The sequence below is a fragment of the Pelodiscus sinensis genome, chromosome 4 (genome assembly GCF_049634645.1).
Source record: "Pelodiscus sinensis isolate JC-2024 chromosome 4, ASM4963464v1, whole genome shotgun sequence".
Taxonomy (NCBI): Eukaryota; Metazoa; Chordata; order Testudines; family Trionychidae; genus Pelodiscus; species Pelodiscus sinensis.
In genome coordinates this window covers 64,488,193-64,501,464 of record NC_134714.1, presented here as the reverse complement: position 1 = coordinate 64,501,464, position 13,272 = coordinate 64,488,193, and the positions used below count along the sequence as shown (strand labels likewise).

Genomic DNA, 13,272 nt, shown 5'->3' with positions numbered 1-13,272 from the left:
AGCAGACGATGATAGAAAACTGGCTGAATAAGCTAAACTTAAAAAAACAACAAATAGTTTGGCAGCACTTTAAAGACTAACAAAACATGTAGATGGTATCATAAGCTTTCGTGGGCAGGGCCCACTTCTTCAGATGGCCAGAGTGTTGTATGTCCAAACCCACACACACAGAAGGCGTTTTGTCTGTTTGTATAACAGCATCTCTTCAAACAAAATCCACTTAGACTCCTAGCTTGGGCAGTCATGCCTAGTAGTCAGAGCAGTGGCAGTCAGAGAGCAAGATTCAAAGACATGGGTCAGAGCTGGGGCCAAGGGTCCAAGAGCAAGCCAAAAGGTGAGTCTCATCTGCTCTTAAAATATGAGTCTATGAGACCATCACAATCATCTGGTCTGACTTCTTGCATGTTGCAGACCACAGATCTTCATCCATCCATTCAGATCATAGGCCCCACCATCACTGACTGAGTTACCGAAGTCCTCAAATCATGATTCAAAGACATCAACTTATGGGGAATCCACCATGTACACTAGTTGAAACCAGCAAGTGATCCATGTCCCATGTTGCAGAGGAAGGCAACTTTCCCCTGCACCCTACCCACAAGGGCTCTGCAAATCTGAGCAATGGGAAAATTCCTTCACACCCCCAAACATGGACTCAGTTAGACCACGAGTATTTCGGCGAGACCCACCACCCAAACACCTGGGAAAGAATTTTCTGTAGTAACTCAGAGCCCTTCCCAATAAGAATCCCATCACCAGCCATTCCCTTCTGTGCCACTGCTGCCTGGCAACTTATGATGGCAGACTAATTCCAGATCAGAGAGGCTGTATGTCAGGCAGCTGGCACTCGGAGTGGCTTTTTGATTGATTCCCCAGCCAATCTTCTGTAGGACCTGAAAGAGATACCGGGCAGAAGAAAAGAAGCTGAAGAACTGCTGTAATAATCTTCCAGAATTGGCTTTTCTTTCAGCCTTCACAGAGCTCAGGTTAACATCCTGAAGAGTTCAACTAGCAGATAGAGGACAAAAACTGCCTACAACTAACTCTGCATAACACTTCTCTTCATAGCACATCTCTGAGTTCAGCTGTCAATGCCTTCCCCCATCAGGCCTGCCAACAAGGGGGGCAACTGCCCCAGGGCCCAGTGATTTAAAAAGGCCTGCGGCTACTGGCTGCCCCTACTAAGGCAGCATAGGTGACCAGAGCCCTGGGTCCTTTAAATCACCGCTGGAGCCATATGCAGCAAGCTCCAGGCAGTGCTGAAGGGCTGGCAGGGAGAGGTTAGTCCCAACCTTACTCTTTGCACTGAAGGCCCCTCCCCCTTCCCAGAATGCAGTCTGGCAATTCTGTCAGCTCCCCTGTCACACTTTTAGTTCAGTGAGAAGGGAAGATGAGAAAGAGCGAAAGGAAGCAGCAAAAGGGGCAGAGGCTAAATCTGCTGAAGGCTGCAGTCCTCAGAGCTCCGGTCTCCCCACCTACCCTCTTCCCCTGCGGAGCAGCTAGAACTGCCAACTTCAACAGGAGGAAGCTGAACCTGTCACCTCCCCTGGCAGGAGCCACGAGTTCCTGTACTTGGAAAGCAGGAGCCTTCAGCTGTGGATCCAGCTGGCTTGCCAGCCCTTCCTGAGCTAGCCCGGAGGGACAGCAGAGCGGGAGGGACCAGGCTGGGGCATGAGAGAAGTGCCCAGGTTGGAACAGAACTGTCTTTGCTCTTCCCCTCAGCTCCTTTGGGAGCAGGCACACAGCCAAGGCAGGAGGGAGACAGAAAGAGGAGAGGGCAGGCACAAGGGAGGAGGAACACAGCATTAGAGAGGAACTGAGGGACAGGGATAGACAATGGAAGGATTTAGGAAGGGGAAAGAGAATGGGGCAAGATCTTGTTTAGGAGAGAGAGAATGAGGGTCATGGGGAATATTATGGTAAGTTCAGGGTAAGGAAGAGGGGAGACAAGGAGGAGAGTTTTGGAGAAGGTGAAAGGTGATTTGCAGAGGGGGAAGAGATCCTGGAAGAATCTGTGGGAATCAATGGAGACTGGGGCCTGCTCTATGCGCCAAACTCACATCAGTATAACTATGTCTGTCAGGGCTGTGAAAAATTCCCCCGTTGGGCCACATGCTTATACCAGCCAGTAGTGGGGCTTATTTGAAATCCCAGGGGTGGACGGGCACTAGCCCGCCCAAGTCTAAAAGCCCTTCCCCCAGCCTTGTTAGTGTTCCCCGTTTGCTCATAAACGTAAGGCATTTCAAACACTGCTTCCATTTTAATTTTTTAGAAACAGCAAATCAGTTGTGTGAGTTTAAGATCCCATGAAAGGCAAATACTGGACACAACCTGTGTACAATGTCATTTGCTATGAGTTCACTTCATTGTGGTAACAGCACTGGTCCATTGTTCTCAGTCATACCTCTTCAAGTTAAACTAATGCAAACTTTCTGGGCCTCAAATATCCTTGGGAACATGATCACCACCTTGCTGTACGGTTTCACATTTCCTCATGATGTTACAGTATCTGGTGCAGAGCCCACAGAGCAGAAACAACCCAATGAATGTCCAAATGTTCTTACTGCTGGTGGTGATTGTTGTTGGGATATTTGTGTGTTTTAAGGTTTCTTAGAATCAAGTTAACCTCCTGGTCACGTCTCTAGCAGAGGGGAGTTTATTGGTGTTTTCATTCTGTATCAGACCATGGGCCAGATTCCAGGTCCCACAATGGCAGTGCAGAGCTTCTGAAGCTGCGTATACACTTTTCAGCTGTGCATTCCTGTGACTAGGGTGAGAGTAACCTAAGTTAGCACAAGTTTGCCACATCTACGCCTGCACCTTCCAACACCCACATGGGGAGTGGACTTGGTGGAGGTGTAGTGAGATCACGGCTGCACTTTGGCAATTTTCAGAGGTATGGATGGGAAAGATTTTGCTTGGTGCCCTGCACTTTACATGTTAGATGTCTGCCTGCCTGCGTGAGGATTTTTGTTTGAGCCTCCTGCATGGTTAGGGATATGCACTGCTTTGTATTTTTTTATTAACTGAAAACCAAAATAATCCAAACTAAAAATGGATGCACTGAAATGACTGTATATGGAAAGGACGACATTCTCCATCCTTTACCCCATCATAGCAAGGATCTCTGTGAATTTCACACTCATTCAAAGCAACCAGATCACTAGTAGCAGTAGGGAAAAAATCTCATGCAGGAGGAATATTTGTTACATTGAGTCAGGAGACAAGTCGTGAGTCAAGGTGTCTGGAGCTGCCCACACTGAAAATTCCAGGGTCTGGGCAAGCTTTAGAAAAAAGAGCAGGTTTCCCAAAGCTGATGTTTAACACAATAGTTAGATTCACGAAACAGTCACAAAACTCTGTTCCTGAACTCACACAAGCTAACAAGAAGTTAGATAAAAGAAATAACAGGGCCTCCTTTATTGCATTCCTGACCCTGGCTCCAAATCAGCAGCTATGTCCAGTGAAGTGGGAAGTTACTTAAAATTCTATTCACTATACAAAATGTTCTTCTGATTGTGAAGAGCCAGCCATATTACCAGATCAATACTAATTTGGACAATACCCAAAATACCACAGTGCCAGCCAATACTAAAACCAAAGGTTTATTAGAAAAGAACAAGAAGAGAGATGTTTTCAATGGTTAAAGCAATCGGATACATACATATTATGTCAAAGAACACATACCCGGTTCTTAGCAGCATTGGTGAGTTTTCTGGCTTGTAAAGTTCCTCTGGAACACATTCAAAGCTTGATGGGTCTATCAGTCCTTTATTCAACACTTGTATTTCAAGAGAAGTTACTCCAAAAGTGGGGCATTTGATTGAATGTGAAAGAGGTGATGCAGCTGTTTGGGTTGGTTTTTTTTTTATATTCTCTGCTTTGTGGCTTATATATATATCCTTTTGTCCCAAACACAGGCTCACAACACATAGGCATGGAAAAGCATTTGGAGTCCCATGTCCATAGACTTATCTTGAAATATCCTTTTGACTCTGAGGGTGTGTCTAAACTACATGGCTCCATCAATGGAGCCATGTAGATTAGGCTGATTGGCAGAGGGAAATGAAGCTGCAATTTAAATAATCGTGGCTTCATTTAAATTTAAATGGCTGCCACGCTGAGCCGACAAACAGCTGATCAGCTGTTTGTAGGCTCAGCGCGCTAGTCTGGACGCTCCCGCGCCGACCTGAAAGCCTTTTATCATCCTCCCCGTTATGCCTCGTAGGATGAGGTTTACCAGGGAGGTCGATAAAGAGCTTTCATGTCGACAGGGGAGCATCCAGACTGCCCCGATCTGCCGACAAACAGCTGATCAGCAGAGCGGGGCAGCCATTTAAATTTAAATGAAGCTGCGATTATTTAAAATCATGACTTCATTTCCCTTTGCCGAACAAACAAATCGTTGACGGAGCCATGTAGTCTAGACGTACCCATAGACACAGTCCCTGGCTTCTCTCAATGGGTCCATTGTACAGCTGATTGCCCATGATGGGCCATCAAGGAGGCTGGATAGCACTGATGCCAATCTGTCTATGAGTGTCACCCAGATACACACCACAAACCTGGGACAGCAGTAAACCACACGTTTATAACTCTCAAACCAAAAAGATGACTCACATGTATAAACCAGCTTACCATATTTAGCAAATCATGCCTTTTCCACTGATACTTTACATAGCATATTGGTAGAACATTCACTGACTGGAGTTTTGTAATACTGCTCCTGATAATTTTATAAATGATCAACTAGTATATCACACTCGTCTCACAAAACACTAATACTGCTTAACTGCTACCACCAACCACCTGCAATTATCTTTGTATACAAGTTCATGTGATTTTGTATGAATAAAAATGGCCTTCCGCTTCATTCTGTATCAGTTTCATAAGGATAGTTGAACAAGGCAAAATCCATCTTGTACATCTCCTTGATCTTTTGGATTTGCTCCGAGCTCAGCTTTCTGAAATATCCCAAGGTGATATCATCACTCGTACGTTTCTCTGAGCTATATTTCTTAAAGTTTGGATAATGCATATCCTCTGGGGCACCAATATTCCTAAGAACACGTTCAGAATCTTGCACTACGGTCTCAAACTTCCCCATGATGTCATAATGAATGTCGCAAGGATCACAGAGTAGAAACATTGGTCTCCAATGAATGTCTAATTTTTCTTGGTTTTGTGTCAGAATAAAATTAACAAACTCCTGGAAAGTGACCCTTTCAGTTGAATTTTTGTTTTTCCTGAACATGGCCTTGATCTCATTTGCAACAGTGATACTATAGTATGGTTCAGAGTGCAGAAGCTTGTCTCTGTAAGCTGAAACCAACCGTTCCAGGGGACCTCTGGTGAACATCACTTTGGTGTAACTGGTCAGTAATTTCTCCTGGTAGTCAGAAGAGTAAGAGCTCAGCCTCTTTATCAGTGAGGTTGTATGGATGAGATCATCATGGACTTCATTAATCTCTCTGCTCAGGTTCATTGTGAGGAGAAGGATGATTTTCTTCCAATTGGTGCAGCCGACCTTGGGCACCTCACAATAGATGAACTTGTGGTTATGCTCCACAAAGATCTGTCTTGCAACGTCATGTGGCAGTTTGCTTTGTGAATATGAGAGATTGTTCATCAAGCACATAGAGTTCAGTATGTCTTTGCGATAGACTTGTCTCAGCAGCCAATCCTCCTTCGGATCTGGAAAAGAAGATGTGTTTAAGAAAGCAACATAAACCATCAGTGTAAAGTAATTTAGCAGAATTCTCTTTTCATTCCTAAAACCACAGAACTGAAATTAACCCCCTGAGGAACTAACATTGCTGTTTAGGATTAACACAAATCTCTAGTTCACTGTCAATTGTCTACTCTATTACAGATGCACAACACAAGCTACTGTGATTATTAGAAGACTTGTGACAAGGAGAACCTTGGAAATGAATGGCAGTGGCATTATTTTTAGGAGAAACATGCTGTGCATCTTCGGATACTTAACTTCAGATGTTGCTTTTTCTGGTATTCTGTTCCCTACACATGCCAGGATAACTAAGAATCTGTCATGCCAGATGTATTATGTATTCATGATTGCAACTTTGATATGCTTCATGTTTTTCCTACTTTCTGTTCCAAAAAAGGAGAGAAATCTTTGTACTGACATATTCTTTACTCACTCATCATTTTTGTTTGCCACCTGTAGAATACCCCAGAAAAAAGACTTCCAAGAATGATAATTAGGATGAGGGAAATGTACGCCTTCTGGAGCACCTTGACCGCCATCTTTTCCCAGGAAGAAGGCTGTGGCCTCTTGTGCATTAAAACTGTCTTCCTAGCTACAAAAAATGAGAGAGTTTATTGTAGGACTTTTTTTGTCAAAACTAATGCATGCTACAGAGAGTATAGGAGGTCAGGAAATCAGTGATATGTAGGAATGTTCTGTAGAGAGACTATTTATTCTAAACAATGTATACTATAAGCATTATACATTTTCACTGACAAGAATACCTCCTGGCTGGTGTGTCAGGTTGTATCTCCCCTGAAGACAGCCCTGACCTATGCATCCAGAAGTACAGCTGGGTCCACACTCCCTCACATTTGCTGTGCTGTACATGAAGTGCTGGAAAGTTCTGCATATACCTAGCATGGTCTTTGGCCATGTCTATACTGCAAACTGTTGGTAACAGATTAGTCGGGGTATATTTGCTACAGTTACTATATCACTTATGTGCATGCATACTTGGCTGCTTGCATCGGTTTGTCACATACTCACCAGGAATATTGTGTGAAAGACAAGTGAGGTGCACCATGAGTAGGTATCCAAATGCACCATTCACCTTCTTCCAGTGCATGACATACATGACTGATGCAGGAGAGATTGGAAGAAAGGTGTAAAGTTCCCAGCATGCAACTTTCTGCATCCCATAATGCTATCTAATAATTTTGCACCTTTCTAAAAAAATCCCTTAGACATGTGGGCTGTGTCTACACTGGCATGAATTTCCGGAACTGCTTAAAACGGAATACTATTCCATTTTCAGTTTTTCCCGGAAAAGGAGCATCTACATTGGCAGGCTGCTTTTCCGGAAAAGCCCTTTTTCCAGAAAAGCGTCTGTGGCCAATGTAGACGCGCTTTTCCGGAAAAGAGTCCCAATCGCCATTTTCGCGATCGGGGCTTTTTTCTGGAAAAGACTACTGGGCTGTCTACACTGGCCCTTTTCCGGAACAGTGTTCCGGAATAAGGACTTATGCCCGAGTGGGAGCAGAATAGTTTTTCCAGAATAGTGGCTGATTTTGTACAGTAGAGCGTCGTTGCTTTTCCGGAAATTCAAGGGCCAGTGTAGACAGCTCGCAGCTTATTCCGGAAAAGCAGCTGATTTTCCGGAATAAGTGGCCCAGTGTAGATACAGTCCTGCAGTTCCTATCACAGTCAGTTGTGGCAGATTGGGCATTGGGCCAACCATGACTACAACCAGGACCCTAGACAATTTGGAAGGCTTGGTATAATGCCCCAATACCCTGACCCCACTCCCCAGCAAAATTGCCATGTGGAAAGAGTGGGGCAAGTCACTGCGCCCTGCCCCCATTTTCCCAGAAGAAGCATCCTGCCTCTTACTCCCAAAGCACAGTCCTCACCCCCTCCCTTTTGCCCTTTGGTGTCAAAGGAGCCCCAAGTCCCCCATCACAGTTGGAGAAGCTCTGCGTGTACTTGGCACTTGTATTGACCCACACTCCCTGTGCAGAGGTGGCTGGGGTTGAACCTCAGCTGCCAAGAGGAACTCTGAGCCCCACCATGGCCAGGGTGCATTAACAAAGATTTGGAAAGGCTACCCATGAGTACACCAGCTACCTTTACAGCTCAAGGATTCAACTACTGGATGCAGAGATGCAGAAAGATGGTTGTGTGGTGGACTCTCCCATATTCCTTTATGAAATTGATTTATGGTCACAAATATGCATAAGTCAAAGATATTATGGACAAAATACCTCATGTAACCTATCAATCTTAATGTCCCAGTATGCTGGATCTGTATATCTTATTTTGGTGTATGTATCATTCTTGTATGTAGAATTAGAAATATGGAATCATTTATGGTTTTAAATATGCAAATGAAAGCCATCAAGGGTGTTTCCCTCAATGTCTGGGTGATCACCTGTAAACAGCCCCTTTTGTCCTTTAAGTCTTAGCAGTGGTTGGTCTTCGTAAGACAAGTACCCACCCTAGTTGGTGAGTCTGACCAAGTAATTTTCCATGAAATGGGAGAATGTAAAACAGTTTCTACCTGAGAGGAAGGCTATCTAAGATGCAAAGTTTTCAGCCCCGTGTCTTTGACTGGCATAAAACTCCCCAGAGAATGAACCAGACATCCCCAGGGGGAAAAAATATCTTCCCTGGCTTGGAGGGTTTGCTGAAATAAGAACAGTTTTAGGATAAGTTTGTACTGAGCTTTTACTGTTAGAAATAGCTATGCGTATTCTGTTATTTTAAATTTGTAATCTACTTTGCTCTGTTTTCACTTACAACCACTTAAATCCTAGTGTTTGCACGTAATAAAATTACTTTTATTTACTATCAAGCTCAGTGTAAATAATTGTTACCTGGGGGAGCAATCAATGTGTATATTGTTAAAGGGGGTTTACCTGAATGATTTACTCTTAATCATTTGATTATAGCTGCCCCTTGTGTTCTGCATAATATCTGTAAGGCAAAGAACAAGAAGTTGCTGCCAGGGTACAGAGTGGAGATGAAGCAGCTCAATTTCCCTGCATCACACTCCCTCTCAGTGCCAGGCTAGGTCAGGGAAGCCAAATTTGGTGATGAATCCTGGTCACCTGCCACCTGAATTATGTTATCCATATGCTAAGAAGATGATGTCATGCTCACAGTCCATGCATAAAAGCAGGGGTGGGCAACCTGTGGCTCCAGAGCCACATGCAGCTCTTCAGAAGTCAATATGCGGCTCCTTACGTAGGTACCAAATCCAGGGCTGGACCTACAGGTGCCAACTTTGCACTGGGCTGGAGGTTGCTCACTGTTCAACCCCCAGCTCTGCCCTAGGCGCTGTCCTCCTCCACCTTTTACCCCTAGGATCCTGCCACTTCCTACCCTCTCCACTGAGCCTGTCACACTGATGGTCCCCGCCCTCTCCAGCAACTCCCACTGAGAAAGATGGGATCACAGTGGCCAGGAGGAAAAGGAGAAGGAGGCACCTACTGGTGAGCCTGCCAGTGGGCGGGATGTGCTAAGAATGGTGGTGGGGAGGTGGGCTGGTGACATAGAACTGTTGTTCTTTGGCAATGTGCATTGGTCAATTCTGGCTCCTTCTCATGTTTAGGTTGGCCACCCCTGCATTACACTGTACTTTCACTAATCCAATGAGTTCTACGAACCTTTGCAGTTATAAGTAGTTGGTACTTTGACATTCTGTACTACAGAAGATGCTCAGGAATAGCAACATATCGATGCTCTTTTCTATGTTACATCAAGCAGCTGTTGCCATTATGAGGAATGTTGTCTGACCAGTGACACAGAGGCTACATCTACACTATGAGTTCTCAGCAAAAAATATGGTAATGAGGGACTTGTTTGCATGAGTTGCAATCTCATTTGCATATTTTCTGCCGATCCATTTTTGCACTGGAGTTTTTGTGCAAAAACAAGCAGTGGGGATGTTTTCTTTTTGTGCAAAAGCCCCTTTTCCCGCAAGATCAGTAAACCTTTTTTGAGGCATAAGGATCTTGTGGGAAAAGGGGGTTTTGCACAAAAAGAAAACATCCACAGTGCTTGTTTTTGCACAAAAACCCCAGCGCAAGAATGGATCAGCAGAAAATATGCAAATGAGATCACAACTCATGCAAATGAGCCCCTCATTAGCATATTTTGCCAAGAAAACTCATAGTATAGATGTAACCAAAGAGTTGAGTGTTTTGGAGGGAGCTGGGCAGCCTCATTGTGGAGAGGGTTGGGTGGGAGGGCTGCAGTCTTGAGGGGAACAGGGCATGGATTACCCTGGATTTGGTATGAGTGCCCTCAGTCACTGAAACGGCTGAGCAAGGATAGGCTGAGGATACTTGCACTATCAGTTTCATGCTCCACCCTGGAGAAGAATTTCTGACTGGAGACAGCACCATGTGCAGACTGCACACAGTGGAGATGGGATCAGTGAAACAGGTCACTGCTCTGGGGAGGGAGTTCCTCCAACCTTATTGATAAACAACACACCTAGTCACTGACACTCAAGATGAAGGGTAGCACTCAGTGGATGTGTGGGTGACCCCACTCACAGTTGGACATCCTTGGTCAGCAGAGCCCAGAGGGGTGTTCACATGGGTTCACCTGAAAGGGGGGCATTGAACAAAGTCTCTGCTACCACCCCCACTTCTGCAGCTACTTCACTGCTCCTGTTATCTCTGCCACCGTCTCTCCCACCACTTGCTTCCTTTGCTGCAATTATCCCTTCTGCTGCTATTGCTGCTTGCTACTTGAGGTCACTTCTCTGGTGCTGGGGTTGAAGGTTCCACCACTTAGTTCAACTCTTTGTGAGTTCAGCTCTTATGGCTTTCCCTGAGTAGCAGGGAGCCTTTCTGTGGCTGCCTCTTCATTGTCACTCAGGGTCACTCTGACCCCACCCCAGGTCTCAGGCTCAGCCCCTGGATTTGCTTGTCTGTAATCAGATCTCCTAGTCCTTGAATAGAACCCAAGGTTCTCAAGTCAGTCCATTCAAATCTGTCTTTAAGTACTAGCGAGGAAAGGGACATGAAGGACTTAAGTCAAAATAGCTTAATTCAGCTTTTGGCGCTGTCTACACAGCAGGAAGTCAAAGGAAGAACATTCTCCTTTGACTTCCTTTACTCCTCATGAAATGAGGGTTATGGGAGTTAGAGTAAGAAATCCTTCAGCTCAACATTATTTTGAAGTAATGGCTTGCAGTGTAGACCCACTCTGTTATTTCAGTATAACATCAGTTATTCCAAAATAATGCTTCTGTGTAGACATACCCTATAAAAACACTAGAGGAAAGCAACCAAAGTACACCAGGTCTTGGACTCATCATAATAAGTAAATCTATTCAGCACAATAAAAAGAATATGTACATGAAGCACTTGGACAACACATTATGAGGACACTAGAGGAAAGCAACCAAAATACACCAAATCCACATGTTCCGTCATGAAAAGCACTATTTATAAAAATAAGTGCAACACTTGCAGACCAAAATATGACTGCATCACTAATGAAACTGCAGTATTTTGGGTCATTATTGTAGAATACTGTATTTCTTTTTAAAAGAATAGACCAGTGTTTCTTAAACTTTTTGAGACCATGGAACACCAAACAATAATATTTTCTTTTGCAGAACACCTATGAACATTTTCTTAAAAAAAAATTGTTGGTCAGACAAAAAGAAAAAAAAAAAGACAAAAACAAAGAAGAGGTCGCGACACACCTGCGAGTTGTTCACAGAACACCAGTGTTCCACGGAACATAGTTTAAGAAACACTGGACTAGACTCATTTTCAAAAGGGTTGAAACTGATGTGTCTGTGCAAAAAGTGTATATGAATGCCCATAGTCACATGCAAAATCATTTACTCTTGTTTGCAATACCTTTTCAACTATGAAGCTGTTGAAAAGCAAAGAGACTCAAAAACTTCCACATATTGCAGGAGAGTTGTAAGAGCAAATTTTGAAATTTTAGAAGATGACTAAGACTGCCCCTGGTGCCTAAAGGTTTCTAACGATCTTAAGTGCCTCTGAAAAACCTGTCTCATAATTACATGATTTAATGTTATAAAATGGTTAATATGTTCTGGAAATAACTACAATTATGAAAAATAGATGGTGAAAAAGAAAATTTGGAGGCATCTGTTTGCGTTCCATCTGCACTTTCAGGTATTAGAGGAGTTCAGAGTAAAAAGAGATTCTAACAAATTACAGTTGCTAAAAATTACATTTACAGCTCTGAAAGGATTCAAATTCATTGTCCACAAGGGGTTTTCTTTTATGCCTTTCAGTTATGCTTCATATAAAGAATTAGATATTTAGGATTAGAGAACAAATAGATAAGTTAATAAGATCATTAACCTATTTTTAAGTTATGTAGAAAAACAGAAAGGAGTAGCTACGTAATAGAGTGTGGTGTCCACTCCAGTGAAGTTTGAAGTACAGTAGTCTATAGATTTTAGTGCAGTGGGTTTTTTTGCCATATAACTCTAACCAATTATTTTTAATAATTATATTCTAAAACACATAGAAGTCATAATTCCCCTATATCTATTTTGCATTTATATTTTGAGGGGATACAGATTGTTCAGAGCACTTCTAGCTAGAACATTATCTGCTTGTACTTACGACATTTTGTGACTATCCATAAAAAAGTATCATCTACAAAAATATGTCTAAACAACGAGGAGTTCTGTGGCACCTTAAATACAAACACATTTATCTGGGCATAAGTTTTGCCGACTGGAGTCCAGTTCATCTGATGTATGTTACACGACTACTCCTATGAAAATTATGCCTAAGTCTGTGGGAAGCTATTAAAAATCCTAGCACATTCCCCCATCATAAAATCTAAACATAGAACTTCTGATCCTTAAAATACAAGAGACTGTGAATACACTGCTTGATTATTTTGAAATCCTGCAGGAAGTAATTCAAAATCACATTAATAAAGGATAATAAGTTTAACATACCTGTGTTGTATGCAGTTAGAACCATCAAAGCTCCCTGCCTGGAAACAGAATGCAGTTTTGTACACCTATAGCTCATATTTTCTTTTTGTTTGCATAAGAACCAGGTTCGAAAGAAAAGGAGTATCCTTGAATCCTGTGCATGCCACACTGTTTATACCACTATGCCTTCCCATAGCAGATGTGCGTGTGTCTCATTCTTGGCTGTATAAGGCAGCTGGCAATAAGATACAATATGGATTGGCTGAAGTCTTTAGTGTCTTTTAACCTTTTCCTTCACTTCATGTGCAATTATTTTTGTATTATGCAGCATGTTGACTTCTCATATAACAAAGAACTGATTTAAAGACTACTGAAATAAAAGCTTTTAATGGTTTAATGAATTTTAAACAGACCCCAAATTCAACATTTGTTATTTTTTAAAATAATTTTATACATTTTAATTTCTCTCTTTATAACAACTAAAAGTTAACAAGACATAAAAAAGATCATTTCAGAAAGTTAAAATATTGACACTTTCACAACAGATTCATTAGGACTCATTCTTATGTACTTAGTTTCAAACCAGTTTGGGATTCATAACTGTTTGGTA

The 13,272-nt window shown here is 42.8% G+C and overlaps 1 protein-coding gene across 3 annotated transcripts; it reads right to left on the bottom strand.

The window, feature by feature from the left end:
• Positions 1-3,574: 3,574 nt before the first annotated feature.
• Positions 3,575-12,881, bottom strand: LOC102453432 (carbohydrate sulfotransferase 9-like). 3 transcript variants are annotated; one of them, XM_075927146.1, is made up of 4 exons: positions 12,684-12,878; positions 8,629-8,686; positions 6,165-6,323; positions 3,575-5,694 (listed from the first exon to the last, which is right to left on the bottom strand). In XM_075927146.1, the coding sequence occupies exons 3-4, from the start codon at positions 6,304-6,306 to the stop codon at positions 4,871-4,873; spliced, it is 966 nt and encodes a 321-aa protein (XP_075783261.1). In that variant the 5' UTR covers positions 6,307-6,323; positions 8,629-8,686; positions 12,684-12,878; the 3' UTR covers positions 3,575-4,870. The 3 variants fall into 3 exon arrangements, with proteins under 3 accessions (XP_075783261.1, XP_025043317.2, XP_075783262.1); XM_025187532.2 differs by lacking the exon at positions 8,629-8,686 and having other exon boundaries at positions 12,684-12,877; XM_075927147.1 differs by lacking the exons at positions 6,165-6,323; positions 8,629-8,686 and having other exon boundaries at positions 12,684-12,881.
• Positions 12,882-13,272: the final 391 nt, after the last annotated feature.